This window comes from Acartia tonsa, chromosome 10 (genome assembly GCF_053477335.1).
Source record: "Acartia tonsa isolate MP-2025a chromosome 10, ASM5347733v1, whole genome shotgun sequence".
Lineage (NCBI taxonomy): Eukaryota > Metazoa > Arthropoda > Copepoda > Calanoida > Acartiidae > Acartia > Acartia tonsa.
Window position 1 is genome coordinate 10,833,006 of NC_137269.1, and position 17,490 is coordinate 10,850,495.

The window sequence follows — 17,490 nt, forward strand, 5'->3', positions numbered from 1 at the left end:
AAAACTATGTCTAGCATCGTATTATATCCAGTTTTCTACGAATATAGAAATGTACAATCATAAGATTAAAACTAGTTTTTTTAGCCGGTGCCTTCGGCACCACGGGGCTAAAAAAACTAGTTTTAATCTTATAATTGTACATTCTATATCCGCGGAAAGCCGTTTATAATACGATACGAGAAATAACTATTCTAATATCTATATTGTAATAATTTGAATTTAACTTGTTTACTTCTTTGACAAAATAAATTAATTTAGAAACCTAAATTAATTACAACAAAGAATCATATTTATAACTTATTGCATATATCTTATAAAAATAATTTAAGTTTAAGTAACACTTTCCATAATAACCAAAATGTTTTCTTTTAAAACAATTAGGTATAATTGATGCACTAATTATAAAAATCATAAGCTTAATAATAGATAGATGGATAGTAAAGAAAGAAAGAGATAGAGAGATAGAAAGGAAGCAAAGAATGGAGACAGGAAAAGTAAAAACAGACAGACAGACAGTATAGATCACTAATAAAGGTACTAAGAAAGAGAGGTAATCAGGCTCCACCAATAAAAATATACTGGGAGAACTCGGCCGACCTGCTATTGGGTAGAAACTGTACACATTTTGGTATGAAAGGCCTTATTTTTTTCATTTCTTCCCAATAAAAAAGTCGGCTATAAACGGTCAAATTTCTTAATTAAAACCCATAGATCAATTAGTTTCCATAGCTTTCAAATTTCGTTCGGACGGGTGTTACTAACAATACTCCTGTTGTGTGACTGACTGACCCACTTGGAGTTGGCGTCTGATATTGAAAATTATAAAATACGAACATTGAAAGTACATAAATAATGATCAAATTACATAAACAATTATCGACAGATACACTTAAAATACCAAATTGATATTTAAAGAACATTTTAAGAAAATTAGGGTTTTTAAAAAAAACTAGTTTTAAATTCAAAACAAAACCCCTATAAAAGGCCAGAATCGCCAGTACAAAATTGCCTTTCTGTTCAGAAACGTTGATTGTAAACAAAGGTAATTAAAATTAAAGTTATAAATAGTGATTTTACTGATATACATTTAATAATATCTTAAGTGAAATTATGTTTAAAGTTTAGTGCAACGATTTGGAATTAGTCATAATAATTTGTTTCATACTGTGTTCATCAAATGATAAATATTAAGAAACTATTGGCCACCAAATTTCTTTATTAACACTGGGATACGACCAGTAATATTTTTTTAAACAAAATTAGTTTGTCGTGTAATTTTTTAGTCACGGTTCGCTTCTACTATTAACACTGGGATACGACCAGTAATATTTTTTAAACAAAAGTAGTTTGTCATATATTTATTTTGTTGCGCCACAACTCTATTCTCTGTTTAGACACTGGGACACGACCAGTGACATTTTTTGCAAATAATAATATTTCAACCATTGATTTCGGCATTGTCATCCTATTTACCATTATACACTGGGATTCGACCAGTGACAGTTTAATTGTTTCTAGAAAGCTTACTAGTTTACCATTTTAATCTATCATAGTCACAGGGACACAACTAGTGGCTGGTTTTATCTGTCAATCTATACTGGGATACGACCATATAGCTTTAAATTTAGTTTCCTTCAAAGTATTAGATTCTAGAATTAACCTATATTATTATTAGAATTTGTGACTCAGCCTGTCCTGTCCTGGAGACACCAGTCCATTGGGTCAACATGGAGACTGCGGTACTACAAAGTAGGTCAATTCTATGCTAAATAAAGCAACCTCCATAAAGCGAATCTAATACATTAGGTAAACTGAGACCAGAAAATCAACCACAGTAGTGTAAATTATTAATTTAATCTATCTAATCTATCTAAAAATGCTTGTTATCCTTTTCCTTACCCCTTTATTCCTGACTGGGAAGAAATCAACTGGTCATTCCTTTTCCCTATTTCTTTACTCCTGACTGGGAAGAAATCAACCGGTCATTCCTTTCTCTTATCCCTCTATTCCTGACTGGGAAGAAATCAACTGGTCATTCCTTTTTCCTATTCCTTTATTCCTGACTGGGAAGAAATCAACTGGTCATTCATCTCTCTTATCCCTCTATTCCTGACTGGAAAGAAATCAACTGGTCATTCCTTTTTCCTATTACTTTATTCCTGACTGGGAAGAAATCAACTGGTCATTCATTTCTCTTATCTCTCTATTTCTGACTGGGAAGAAATCAACTGGTCATTCATTTTCCTTATCCCTTTATTCCTGACTGGGAAGAAATCAACTGGTCATTCCTTTTCCTTATCTCTTTATTTCTGACTGGGAAGAAATCAACTGGTCATTTATTTCGCTTATCCCTCTATTCCTGACTGGGAAGAAATCAACTGGTCATTCATTTTCCTTATCCCTTTATTCCTGACTGGGATGAAGTCAACCAGTCATTTCTTTGCTTATCCTTAAATCCCTGCAATTTTAATTAAACCGGGAAGCCATCAACCGCGATATCTATGAAACTGTATTTATTTACTTGTTGTATTTATTTATCCTTTTTTTTAGTTATGAACCTCGTTACATAATTGTCCTGCCACTCCAAACTGAAATTACTGATCACTGTTATTGCCTTCATGATATCCTATGAAATGTGTTTTTTTTGTTCCATAAATTGCCAAATGTAATAAACATTAACATTTTTTAAAAATCCTTTGTTGATCTATCAGACCGTAGCGTATTTTTTTATGTGTTTACCGAGAAACACAACATTCATAATTTGTAGAAACTGATAGCATTAACATTGATTTAAACAACAAAGTGATACAGTGAACAATCTTAATGAGTAGACCATTAAGAGACTTACCAAGGATAAACTATAACTGGCAAATTCAGGCCAAATTAGCTGAAACCAATAAGGACAAAACAAGAACAGGCAAACCACAAAGAAGGGGCACAGGTAGCGAAGAAATGGAGGACGAGGAAGAATTTCAATCCCCAATGGATAGGGATAAAGACCCCAACACTTCAATGCTTACAACTGCGGATGAAGCAGACTTTACTGGTCTCAATGAAGATCAGTTAAAACGAAAAATCAAGAACAGAGCTGCCAAATTGAATATCTACCGGAGGAAGTTCTTGGAAACTGAAGCAATCATGATAGCAAAGGCGGAGATAATCAGATATGTGAACAAGATCAAGGATCAAATGGAGTACCTTGACATTCTTGTTACACACTGTGAAGAACAAGCTTTTGAAGAAGCAAAAGAGGAAGCTGATGAATTGATTACTGACCTGCAAGAGATTGTGGAGGTACTTGAGAAACAAATATCCAAGGAGCAGACCACTAAGAATGACGCAGTTACCGGGATAACACCAATAAGTAAAGTGAATGGTGAATCAGGAGTAGTGACAGCTGAAAATCAGATTGGATGCCCAAAGACTACCCAAACAGTAGATAGAGAAAGAGTAAATAAAATCAATACATCTACTCCAATAAACGTTACAGAGACAACACCAATAGAGAAGAGTCAAGTGACTATGTTGCGGAAAAGAGTGGAAATGCTTAACAGTGTGATAGAAGCAGTTTCTACTAAACAGCTTAATGTAGGTGAGGACAGATTAAGATCAGTGAAAGCTACAGACTTACCAAAGATTGAACAAGCCAAGAATGAACTATCAAAATTATTCGACACACATATCAACCAATGCGAATATGAAGAATTATGCAACAAAATGTTAGAATACATTGGAAAATCAGTTATATGGATACAAAATTGTCATGAAGCTATTCAAGAAGCCAGATTAGATATAACAGATGACTCCAGAAATAACATAGAACCTATAAAATTGGAAAGATTTATGGGATGGAAATCTGACTCTGATATCTATATGTTTCTTGAAGACTTTAATAGGCACCTAAGTTCAGCAAGAACATCCACAAAATTATCTGCACTGTACAAGAACTACCTTAGCCAAGAAGTAGCTAAGGAAGTAGAACATTATTATTTGTCAGAAGACTACCATGGTTTGATTGACTTCTTAGTAACCAAATATGGAAACTCACGAAGAATAATAGAAAACAAAAAGAAACAGATAGCTGAATTAAAATACAATTTTAGGGACTTGGAGAGCCAAATCCATTACTTTAGATCCTTTCAACATGTCCTACTGAATCTAGAAGCCCTAATTAAGAAACATGGGGACAAAGTCCAAGATCTTGACAATGAAATCTACAACCTTTCTTTCTTACAATCACTAGCACATTGTTTACCAGATTTTCACAAGAGAGCGTTTATAAAGATAAAAAACAAAGAAGAAAGAAAGAAAAATCTAAAGCTCAGTGAAAAAGAAGAATTTGAAATGTTTAAAACATACATATCATGTGAGCTTACCGACTTAGAAACGTTCCTATTAGAACATGGTAGTTCTAATACTAAACATGATACTAGCAAAGATGAGAGAGGAAAGAAGATTGCAGTTCATAATGTTGACACTGGAAACAAGTATGAAGAAGGATTTAAGAAGAAAGAAGTTCCAAAGACAGGAAGAAAGTTTGAAGCAAGGAAAGTACTAGTTAAATGTCCAATGCATGATTTTATTACAGATTTCAAGGGACATCCAGTAGGGAAATGCAAAGACTTCTTATCTGCAACACCAAAACTGAGACTGGAGAAAATAACAAACTTAAAGATTTGTCCAACGTGCCTTGGAGATTGGTGTGGCAGGAACAGACCAGAATGCTGTAACATAAAACTTGTACCCAAAGCTCTGATATGCCAAGACTGTCAACAGAAGGACATAAAACCCCTTAGAAACATACTTGTCTGCCCAGACCACAAATCTAACTTAGACCAAATAAAAGGAAGCTTAGATTACTTATACGGTTACGAGAAAGGATCCAATATTCAAATATCACATGTGGTAGTCAACCACATGAAAGCAGATAACAACTACTTGGATGAACATGCTTACAATGTAACGACTGGTGAAGTTCATCCAGTTAAAGAGTGTGGAGAACTGATGGAAAGTAGGTCAGACTCATCAATTTACTTATTTCAAATGTTAAGCATTGGAGGCGAAGACTGCCTTACCATGTTTGATTCAGGAAGTAATGGCGAAGCAATTGAGGGTGAATTTGCTGAGTTAGTAGGTTTCAAGTGCATAGACCCAAGCAATCAAAATATCGCTGTTGCAGGAGGAGCAACTATTCCAACTGGATATGGAGTATTTAGATGTATAATTGGTCCCTTAACAAATGGAAAGTTTGTAAACAAAACAGTACTTGGCCTTAAACAAATTACACAACACATACCTGAGTACGAGATATGTGAAATAAACGATGAATTAAGGAGTTACCCTTCATTCAGTAATGAGACTCTACCACCAAAGATTGGCGGAATGACCACTAAAATGTTGATCGGTATAGGATCAACAGAAATATTCCCTGAAAAGATAATGGAACTACCAGATGGACTTGGGGTGTATAGAGGTAAAATCACGGATAAGTACAACTCAACCATAGTTTATGGTGGACCTCACAGAATCTTTACAAAGGCAAATGAGGGTAACTTTCATCGCATGACTATTCTATTTACAGAGCTTTACAATTCCTATCAACATAGTCTAGTAGTCAGCTCAGGTTTCAATTTCCGAGCCAAAGATGATCAATTGATATGTGCAGAACCATATTTCAATTACAAAGGAAAAATTACAGATTGCGATAGTGAAATTAATGCGACTCCTATTGAGAGAATTGATCGTGAAAGTATCAACACAGTACACATAGAAGCACATCATGACACTGCAAGCAAGTATAATCATAGTGTATTGTACATCTGCAGCAATTGTGCAGTAGCTGAGGGCATTGTAGATGCAAATGAACAAGTACATGTCCTATTGAATCCTGATGTCAGTATCAACAAGATAAGAAAACCCATTAAATATCTTAAGAAAATGGAAGAAGATGATGAACTGTTAACCTACACTTACCGCTGTTCCAAGTGCCAATCTTGCAGTGTGTGCCTATCAGCTGATAAAACTAAGATGTTGAGTGTTCAAGAGGAGGAAGAAGATAAATTAATTGAGAATTCTGTCAGATGGGACAAAGATGGTAAGAAAATGTATTGTTCATACCCCTGGATCCATGACCCCATATCAACATTAAGGAAATTCTGGGGCAAAGATTCTAACCAATCGCAAGCTATGGCAATCTTCAAGCAACAAACAAAGAAACCTTTGGTGTACAGAGAAGGAGCAATAAAATTCCATCAAGAACTTGTAGACAAAGGTTTTGTGAAGAAAGTAACAGAACTGAGCCAGAAGCAGCAAGAGTTGATAAACAAATCACCAGTCCACCACTTTTTCCCGTGGCGCACTGTTTGGAAACAGGACAGTGTATCTACCCCTTGTAGGATTGTTACTGATCCCAGCATAACGCATTTCAATGAATTATGTGCAAAAGGAAGCAACAACTTAGCAAATCTATATGCTATGTTGGTTAACTTCAGAACGTATATCCACACATATGCATTTGACATAAGCAAGATGTACAATAGTGTACGCCTTGAAGACCACATGTTACCATTCTCTCTGTATTACATGTCACCCAATTTGGGACCAAATGATCCGATAGAGTTATGGTGCTTCTTGACACTTATCTATGGAATTATAAGTGCTGGAAACATAGCAATGTTTGCTGTAAGACACTTAGCAGAACAATACAGAGAGAAAGAACCTTTAGCCCATGAAGCATTGACAAGATATTTATACATGGACGATGGCTTTTCTGGGAAGAATGATATGAATGAAGTGAATGCTACCATAGAATCTATTCAGAGAGTGCTACCCCAGGGAGGTTTTGAAGTCAAATGCATGACTAGATCTGGAGATGATCCTTCTGAAAAAGCTTCTTCAGATGGTATTGAAGTTGGTCTAGCTGGTAATCGATGGTTAAGCAAACAAGACCAGCTAAAGCTAGGCACTGGTGAAATCAATTTCAACCCTAAGATAAGAGGATATAGAACACCCAATGAGACAGAGATCAAGAATGAGGATGATCTTGATAAAATTATCCCAGAGAAGATCACAAGGAGAATCACGTTAGGCAAGACAGCAGAATTCTGGGAAACTCTTGGTTGTTTAGAACCACTCAAGGTGAAATTTAAACTAGATTTAAAGGAACTGCAATGCTATGATTGGGATGACAAGATATCAGAAGCTTTAGCTGAAATGTGGAAACGAAATTTCTGCTTAATGATCAAAGCCAGAGAAATTCCCATTAGAAGATCAGTAGTTCCTGCCAATGCAATTGATCCAAACTCTATGGAATTAATAGCAACTTGTGATGCTTCTGCACGAATGTGTGCTACTGCAATTTATGCAAGATTCAAATTAAGAGATGGAAGTTATTCATGCGCACTACTAACAGCCAAATCTAGGAGCTCAGAACAGACAGTTCCCAGGAACGAATTGTCTGGAATGGTGCTTGCAGCTGAAACAATGCATACTATACTGAAAACCTGCAAAGACAGAATAAAGAACTATATCATTTGCAGTGATTCAACCATAGCAATCAGCTGGCTCTGCAACACCGAAAAAATCTTAAAACAGTTTTGTTTCAATAGAGTAAGACAATGCTCAAGACTTGTTGACTCATCATGTTGGAGACATATACCCGGCAACCTGAACCCCAGCGACTTAGCAACTAAGGGTGAAGTAAATCTGGATGATTTCAAAGAAGACTCATTCTGGTTCAGTGGCTACCCTTGGATGAGGGAAGACCTTGATAAAGCCCCAATCAGAACTTATAATGAAATTTGTGACAGCCTTAACAAGGAAGAAAGGGAGATCATTGAGAAAGAAACAGTTATAGATCCACAGATCAAGATAAACCACATTGTGAAAGAACCAGCAGTTCATTTCATTGACTTCATCAAACTTGGATTTCCAAGGGCTTTCAACAGGCTCATGCTGGTGTTAAAGTTTGTCAGTAAAGTCAAACATAGGATCCACAAACGAGTCAAACAAGCAGAATATGACGAAAACTGTAAATATTGTTTCTTGTCCAAAGAAACTTTTGATTCTCCAGCCTTTCAAGAAATAGAAGCTGATATTACAAACCATTTGAAGATACCAGAACAAACAGGACAAGTTACAACATCTCCAATGGACAATTGGATTACCTGGAATTGGATCCACACCAATCTAACAAGAGATGTAAAGTCAACATGTACTAAATCTAAAACAGAATCTTATATTGAACACAATGGAATATTGTATTCAGGTGGTCGATTAAGTACACTAGACCACATTGAGACAGTTGATGATTTGAATAACAGAATAACTCCATTCTATCAGGAATTACGTTATCTGAATCCAGTTGGATTGATAACAAACCCTATTGTTTATTCTCTTATCATATATCTACATGTAGCCCTATCACACTGTGGAGTGGAGCGTTTAATCAGCAGCATGTACAGGTTACTGTATGTTGAGAAGATGAGACCAGTAGTAAGAAGAATAAGAAACGAGTGCACCATGTGCAGATTAAAACTGTTAAAATCCTACAGATTGAGAGTCCAAGATCAAAGCAGGTTTACCTACACACTAGCACCACCATTTTATGCCAGCCAGGTTGACATAATCTCTAAATTCAAAGCCTACGATATCAATGTTAGATCTACATGTGAGTGCCATGTACTGATACTTGTATGCTGCCTAACACAGGCAGTAGCTTTATATGTCCTAGAAAGATATGATACAGCAAGCGTCATTCAAGCATTAACTAGACATTCATCAAGGTACGCTTATCCTAAATACCTACTACCTGATGAAGGAGCTCAACTTTTGAAACTGAAGGATCTTCAGATAGAGTTTCGTGATTTACAAGCTAGACTTTGGACACAACAAAGGATAATCCTTGACACCTGCAACCCTAAAGCCCACAACGAGCATGGGCGGGTAGAGAGTCGTATTGCTAGTGTCAGAGACTCCCTCAAATCAATACTGAAATTCAAACATAGCCTACTGGGTTGGGAAACCGTATTTGCACACATATCCTCAGTCTTGAATTCAATCCCAATCACCAGAGGAAATGATGACAGAGGAGTTATTAACCATGAATATGATCTCATAACTCCTTTTCTTTGCATATTAGGTCACAATAGCAACAGAGCTTTAGACGGAACAGTGTTACTAGAAAAACTTCCTAGTAGACACATGGAGAAGGTTAAAGTCTCTCTCACAGAATACTACAAGTTACTCATTGGAATCATGCATAGACTAATTCCATCACCTAACAAATGGAAGTCTTCTGATCAAATCAAAGTCAATGATGTAGTATTGTTTCTGGAGGGAGAAGGTATCAAGTATGATAGGTGGAAGTATGGCAGAGTAGCTGAAGTCAATGTGGATGGAAAAGCATCCAAGATAAGAGTATCATATCGTAATGCCAATGAAAAGAATAACAGAGAGGTATACAGGAATCCAAGGAATTGTGTACCCATATGGAAAGAGGATGATATTGACTTCAACACAACAGCTCATTTCAGAGCAGTTACAGCTCAACTCAAGCATGAGAAACCATAACTCTAAGCCTTAGATCTTCTGGGAACCAACCAGAATTGTACATAAAGACATATTGTATTTAGAAAGTAAGTGGAATATAACTAAGCAACAGTTATAATCATTATTATCTGGGACACAACCAGAATATGTATACAGTTTATAAATTTGTTAGGAGTTTGTGTTTTTTGGGAAACGACCAAACATAACCTTATATTTTTTCAGATAATTGGGATACTACCAATCTGGAAATGTGGGAAACTACCAATCCATGTCTTATCTGGGATACAACCAGGCTGTACTGTATCTGGGATACAACCAGTTTGTCTTTAAACCTGGGATACAACCAGCTTGTACTGTATCTAGGATACGACTAGATTGGTACATTTCCTTATTTCAGGCAAAATGTATTAGAGTATTGTATTGTAGCACCCAGCTAGTAAAAGTAGTGCTTTGATTAATATAAAGTTAATAAATACATACCAGCTACCAGCCAAGCATAATATTTGTAAATTTCTAGGTAAAAGAAAAGCACTTGTTTATCAAGAAGATCTTCAGCTGTCAACTGGAGTACTGAAGAACCTTCATTGCTGCATGGACAACCACAATGGAGTACAACATTTATCCTGTGCCACTACATTCTTTGAATGTTTTGAGGATGGGGTATTTGCCCCAAATTCTTATAGAAACTTTGTTGAAGAAAATCTAATTAATAAAAAAACACTACTTGAGCAGGTCTTGGAAGATAAGAATGCTGGGGAATGGGTGGAGATAATTGGAGATGTAGCTGAAAAGATAGTAGCTACTAGACAAGTAGAAAGTGACTGTACACCAGAAATCACAAGAATTGATATGTCAAGACCATCCAAGGATCATGGGGACATGATTGCAAGATTTTTTGCAAGATGGTCCCAACTTCAAAGACAACATTACAATTGTTTAGTATCAACCACCATCCCAACCATTGTTTGTAAAGTACCTGGCATGGGAGTTGGAAGTAACAATGGTAGGATGATTTCAAAGATTCTGATGGGTGATGGCCACCATCTAGTGTTGGAGATAATGTTACCATTGGAATTAAACTTATCTAGAAATAACTCAGATAGCTTTGAGAGACTTGCAGGTGCTGAGCTGCCTAGAGAACTTGCTGATCAACTAGATAACATTGTTTTTATCCTGTGTGGTCAGGAAATAACTGTTGACATAGTTGAAGTGTGGAACTACATACAACATATGGTAGGTGTGGAGATAAAACCACCAAGAACTATCAACATTGAAGAATTGTGGCAGGAATCAGGTCTCTGGGCTGCTAAGGATATTTCTATACCCCTGATAAACTTCTACTTAACAGGAGCTGTTATGTGTCAGTCAACAGCAGTTGAAGAATTTTCAAGCTACCATAGGTCACTGGATAATGTACCACCTGTTGTAAAACAGTATTTGTTGGATAAGTTGGTAGCAATTCGAAACTGCATGTTAGGTTTTCAAATCTGCTTTATTCCACAAATGTTCCCTGATGTCAGCGAAGTCAGAGAGTATTCAAATCTTTGTATTCAAGATGCCCTCAGGATCATAAGCTCAGCAATAGAAGTAAATTTTACCTACGTGGTCCCAGACAATGAGATTTTAAATATAGCCACAGACGAACCATATTTCTTTAACCAACAAGAAGTTCAAAGGGGGTGCTTGCTAGAATTCTCACTCCTAGACCTTGATACATATGGGAAATACACTGAAGGTCTGAAGTGGGGTAAAGGACCCAGTATAGAAGGGAAGAGCATATCGGTTACAGTCAATAATATAGATGAACTGTTGGACTCAGTTGATGAAATTGAGATACCTGAAGAAGCAGAGGTGTACCTCCCCACCGAAACTGATGACTATATCACCCTGAAGGCTATGACCAATGCGTATCCAGAATTATCTGATGAAGAAAACTTAAAGAAGTGGATTAAACACAATAGTCATGAAGCACTCAGACTGTTGAAACGTTCCAACAAAGAAGGTCAGAATCCAGGCCTACCCAGGTTTGCGTTTGGAAAGCGGCAGAAAGTCCGCTTATTTCAAGAAACCCTAGCAGAAGTGGGCATAACAGTAAACTACAAGCACCACAGGAAAGTCCGACCACCACCAGCGATCAGACGGCATGTTGATAACAGATAGGTATAGTTCTCCCTTATAATTTTCCATTTGTGCCGGGAGTGTTGTGTGACTGACTGACCCACTTGGAGTTGGCGTCTGATATTGAAAATTATAAAATACGAACATTGAAAGTACATAAATAATGATCAAATTACATAAACAATTATCGACAGATACACTTAAAATACCAAATTGATATTTAAAGAACATTTTAAGAAAATTAGGGTTTTTAAAAAAAACTAGTTTTAAATTCAAAACAAAACCCCTATAAAAGGCCAGAATCGCCAGTACAAAATTGCCTTTCTGTTCAGAAACGTTGATTGTAAACAAAGGTAATTAAAATTAAAGTTATAAATAGTGATTTTACTGATATACATTTAATAATATCTTAAGTGAAATTATGTTTAAAGTTTAGTGCAACGATTTGGAATTAGTCATAATAATTTGTTTCAATAGAATTATGAGAGAAGAAGACTAATGTATAGTAAAGAACTTGGTCATAATGAAAAAGGAACTATTAGATGGTTTCTTTATTAAGAAATTGTAACAGTTGAAACCTTATTAGAATCAGCTAAAATCTTTTTGTTAAAAAAGAATAAAAAAACAGGTAAGGTAGAAACTTAAACAGTTTTAAAAATCATTTATTCTTTTAAAAAGTTTTAATCACCGCACGTTTATTCAGAACCAAAACTAGTTTAATAGATTTCTTTAGTAATTAAAGTATTTATAACCATTACAAATAATATTGTACATTTATTTTTTACACTGCATATGAGAAAATTATTTTAGATTCCAACATTATCTTTAAAAAAAAGAAATTGAATATTTGTTAATTAAGAACTGATATGTAATATTTGAATAAGTGTACGCTAACCAGATTCTTTAATTAAAAGAAGATATTTAAAGAAAATTAAATAGGGTTGAGCATGGTATGTCTTTTAAGATCTCGTCAACATATAAAATAAAAATAAATGCTCAATTATTCAGGAAGTGTTTATATCGGCTTGTAGTTTTTTTTCATATTAGAAGATATCAGTTCATATATAAACCTAGAAAAGAAAAAACAATCAAGTATCATATGCCATATTTTTTCAATCTTTCATATTAGGGTTACTTTCATCCACCTCTTTAGCGAATCCTCTAAAAACTTGTGACAATTAATTTCAAAATTAAAATTGCACTTATAAAAAATGGAAAGGGAGTTTTTTTTTATTATTTAGTTGTTTCCCTATTTTTAAAAAAATCTATTATAAATTAAGGAGTAGTGTTACTAGCATCAATCTCTCACTAAATTTGAAAACTATTGAAACGAATTGATCTATGGGTTTTAATTAAGAAATTCGACCATTTATAGCCGACTTTTTTATTGGGAAGAAATTAAAAAAATAAGGCCTTTCATACCAAAATGTGTACAGTTTCTACCCAATAGCAGGTCTGCCGAGTTCTCCCGGGATATTTTTATTGGTGGAGCCTGATTACCCCTCTTTCTTAGTACCTTTATTTTTGTTTCATACTGTGTTCATCAAATGATAAATATTAAGAAACTATTGGCCACCAAATTTCTTTATTAACACTGGGATACGACCAGTAATATTTTTTTAAACAAAATTAGTTTGTCGTGTAATTTTTTAGTCACGGTTCGCTTCTACTATTAACACTGGGATACGACCAGTAATATTTTTTAAACAAAAGTAGTTTGTCATATATTTATTTTGTTGCGCCACAACTCTATTCTCTGTTTAGACACTGGGACACGACCAGTGACATTTTTTGCAAATAATAATATTTCAACCATTGATTTCGGCATTGTCATCCTATTTACCATTATACACTGGGATTCGACCAGTGACAGTTTAATTGTTTCTAGAAAGCTTACTAGTTTACCATTTTAATCTATCATAGTCACAGGGACACGACTAGTGGCTGGTTTTATCTGTCAATCTATACTGGGATACGACCATATAGCTTTAAATTTAGTTTCCTTCAAAGTATTAGATTCTAGAATTAACCTATATTATTATTAGAATTTGTGACTCAGCCTGTCCTGTCCTGGAGACACCAGTCCATTGGGTCAACATGGAGACTGCGGTACTACAAAGTAGGTCAATTCTATGCTAAATAAAGCAACCTCCATAAAGCGAATCTAATACATTAGGTAAACTGAGACCAGAAAATCAACCACAGTAGTGTAAATTATTAATTTAATCTATCTAATCTATCTAAAAATGCTTGTTATCCTTTTCCTTACCCCTTTATTCCTGACTGGGAAGAAATCAACTGGTCATTCCTTTTCCCTATTTCTTTACTCCTGACTGGGAAGAAATCAACCGGTCATTCCTTTCTCTTATCCCTCTATTCCTGACTGGGAAGAAATCAACTGGTCATTCCTTTTTCCTATTCCTTTATTCCTGACTGGGAAGAAATCAACTGGTCATTCATCTCTCTTATCCCTCTATTCCTGACTGGGAAGAAATCAACTGGTCATTCCTTTTTCCTATTACTTTATTCCTGACTGGGAAGAAATCAACTGGTCATTCATTTCTCTTATCTCTCTATTTCTGACTGGGAAGAAATCAACTGGTCATTCATTTTCCTTATCCCTTTATTCCTGACTGGGAAGAAATCAACTGGTCATTCCTTTTCCTTATCTCTTTATTTCTGACTGGGAAGAAATCAACTGGTCATTTATTTCTCTTATCCCTCTATTCCTGACTGGGAAGAAATCAACTGGTCATTCATTTTCCTTATCCCTTTATTCCTGACTGGGATGAAGTCAACCAGTCATTTCTTTGCTTATCCTTAAATCCCTGCAATTTTAATTAAACCGGGAAGCCATCAACCGCGATATCTATGAAACTGTATTTATTTACTTGTTGTATTTATTTATCCTTTTTTTTAGTTATGAACCTCGTTACATAATTGTCCTGCCACTCCAAACTGAAATTACTGATCACTGTTATTGCCTTCATGATATCCTATGAAATGTGTTTTTTTTGTTCCATAAATTGCCAAATGTAATAAACATTAACATTTTTTAAAAATCCTTTGTTGATCTATCAGACCGTAGCGTATTTTTTTATGTGTTTACCGAGAAACACAACAACTCCTTAACTTTTTATAGATTCATATACATTTAAAAAATTGAAAAAAATAGGAAAAATACTATTAAACTTAGATAATAAAATACGAGTATATTCCCTTTCCATTTTTATAAGTGCAATTTTTATTTTGAAATTAATTGTCACGAATACGATGCAATTTTTTTTTTATTTCGTCTTTTTATATATTTTAAGGTGTTGAAGCAATAATACCCTCTCATAAAATCAAAACCCTGTATCCGAAGAGATCTTAAAGTACATACCACGCACAATCTATTTAATTTTTTAGAAGTATCTTCTGTAAACAAAAGGGATACAGTTTATACTCAGGTAGTTAACATATGCTATACCAGTTTTAAAAACAATTATTTGGTATCTTTTATAAAGATAATATTGTAGTCTTAATTTTCTCATATAAAGTAAAAATAATAATAATAAAGTAACGTGCAATATTTTTTATAATGTATAAAAATAATTTAAATTACAAAAAAAATCTCATAAAATAGTTTTAGTTAATACTGAATAAACGATGATAAATTCTTTTTTAAAACTATCTAAAAGTTCTTTTTTAATAGCGACAAATTGTTTTACTATACAATATTCTTCTTGTCTCATAATTCTATTAGATCACTTAAAAAGTTACTATACGTCTAAACAAGGATGACTACTGTCATAAGTAGCGAAGCACATAAAACTAATTTTGTCACATGTACAAAGTGAATGAAGCAAATATTCAGTGGAACCAATTGGTTTTAAGCAAACAAAAGAGGAGAGAACTTGTTCAAAAATTTTTGGACACCAGTGTAATTTAAAGTCCAATAACCACTCCCTCCCTGTGCAAACTATAAAAATCCATACTACATTCTATACTAACACAAATGTTGACCAAAAATGACAAAATATTATCCATGTATTTAATAAAATCCTGTTTGGTTTAATATTTAATGTATTATAATAATCACGGATTAACAGAAAGTTATATAGAAAAAAGTTTTAAGATTTCCAAATACAAAGACCTTTTTGTTTTTGGTAAAGATCTTTGGTAAAGTATTTAGGCATTTCATCTTATATCTTTGAGTAATGATACCACCATCTCCCCCCCAAAAAAAATTCTTCAGAACAGATGCAAGTTTTTGTCTGTTTGTGATCATTACCTTAGGTCAGGTTAGTTTAGGTTATATTGGGTACTAGGTAGCCCCGCAGAGTTAGAGCACCGCAGGTATAGTCCCGCATTGTAAGGGCTCCCTAGGCGTAAAAAAAATTCTCCAAACTTTACTTATCTTTTTTTAAATTAGGGGGGGGGGCCCGGGGGGGGTGTTACAAGACCTCAACCGGGTAGTTTTGTTTGAAATCGCTGCATCATCTTTCTATTACTAATACAACTTACCCATCCCTTGGACCGTGGGTATAAATGTTGGAATGTTTGTGTATGATCATTAGTCATAATGTCGCACGGATTTTAAGGATACGTAAATTGATGCTAAAAGGTCAGTTACACAAAGAATTACCATATTTCATTTGAAAGAAAATAGCCAAAATTGACGAAAAAAAATTCTCATTAAAGCAAAAACAGATTGATACATAGCTAAATAGTTTCTTGTGTTTATAAAGATGCCACTATGAAATCTAATGCAAATTTAAAGGCTTCACTTTACTCAAGGTATTATCAGATAGACCTTATTCAAATTTAAACAAATCTTAAAATGTTAAATATCAAATTTACTAATAATTCAAGAATTCTACAGCATTTTTCTACTAAAATAAATTATCAAGATTTATGGAAAATAAAAATTGTATAGCTTTAAAAAAGAGATTGTTTCTTACTTTTATAGATTTTAAAAACAATTTTAATTTTGTTTATCCCTGCAATTGTGCAACCTAACCATATTTCTTCATTCATTTAACATTTCATAGCTAATACAGCCAAAATCATTATCAATCAATATCATATTCAATAAAAGGTTTAGGAGATCTAATATTATTATTATTTTACTATGTGATATTATTTCTTTTAAAAATGTAAAATTTCTCCATCGTTGTAAAATTAAACAGAATTGTAAAATATCTAAATCTAACAAAGATTTTATTTCCCCAATTATGATAAACAAATTACTCCTTTGGTAGATTAAACTTGTTTGTTGAAAAGTTTGGACACTGCGCGTGTGGGTTCGAGGAACCAACTAATCAAAATAAAAGTACCCAACAAAAAAGCATTGGTAAAAATAGTTTTCATTTGAATTTATTTTGATCTTTAATTAATTTAGCAATGAGCAGTCGAGCCACATCTTTAAAAAAGGTGCTTACCGCAACATGCATTTCGAGCAATAAAAGCCTCCCCCCTTAATTTTGAAAAAAAATACAATGAAGGTTAATTTTTTTCTATGCATTACCCCTGCGGGGTCTATGTATACCTGCGGTGCCATAGCCTTTGCGAGACTACCTAGGACCCAATACAACCATAACTTGACCTAAGGTTATAAAGAAATGATTGAAATTATAGAAATAAAAGGTTGGGATTCTATGGTTTACAAGTTTTTTTGATGAAAAAAGGAAACAGTCAAACCATGTATTTTTTAAAACTGTGTTTGTCTTTTTTTCAGAATATACAATTTTTTGTTCTCAATATTCATTATGAATTCATGTTGGCGTCGAGCTGTCTAACATTTCATTTTAAATTCATTAATAACATAACAATGATGAAGAC

The 17,490-nt window shown here is 34.2% G+C and overlaps 1 protein-coding gene and 1 long non-coding RNA gene across 2 annotated transcripts; both read left to right on the top strand.

Annotated features, from left to right (window-relative positions):
• The first annotated feature begins 905 nt into the window (after positions 1-905).
• LOC145330431 (uncharacterized) lies at positions 906-9,570 on the top strand. The gene is made up of 3 exons (XM_080175066.1): positions 906-1,042; positions 1,676-1,749; positions 2,551-9,570. The coding sequence occupies exon 3, from the start codon at positions 2,824-2,826 to the stop codon at positions 9,568-9,570; it is 6,747 nt and encodes a 2,248-aa protein (XP_080031192.1). The 5' UTR covers positions 906-1,042; positions 1,676-1,749; positions 2,551-2,823.
• Positions 9,571-13,445: 3,875 nt separating this feature from the next.
• On the top strand, positions 13,446-14,729 carry LOC145329367 (uncharacterized). The gene is made up of 2 exons (XR_013882878.1): positions 13,446-13,786; positions 14,588-14,729. It is a non-coding gene; the product is annotated as an uncharacterized LOC145329367 (long non-coding RNA).
• The last annotated feature ends 2,761 nt before the right edge of the window (positions 14,730-17,490 follow it).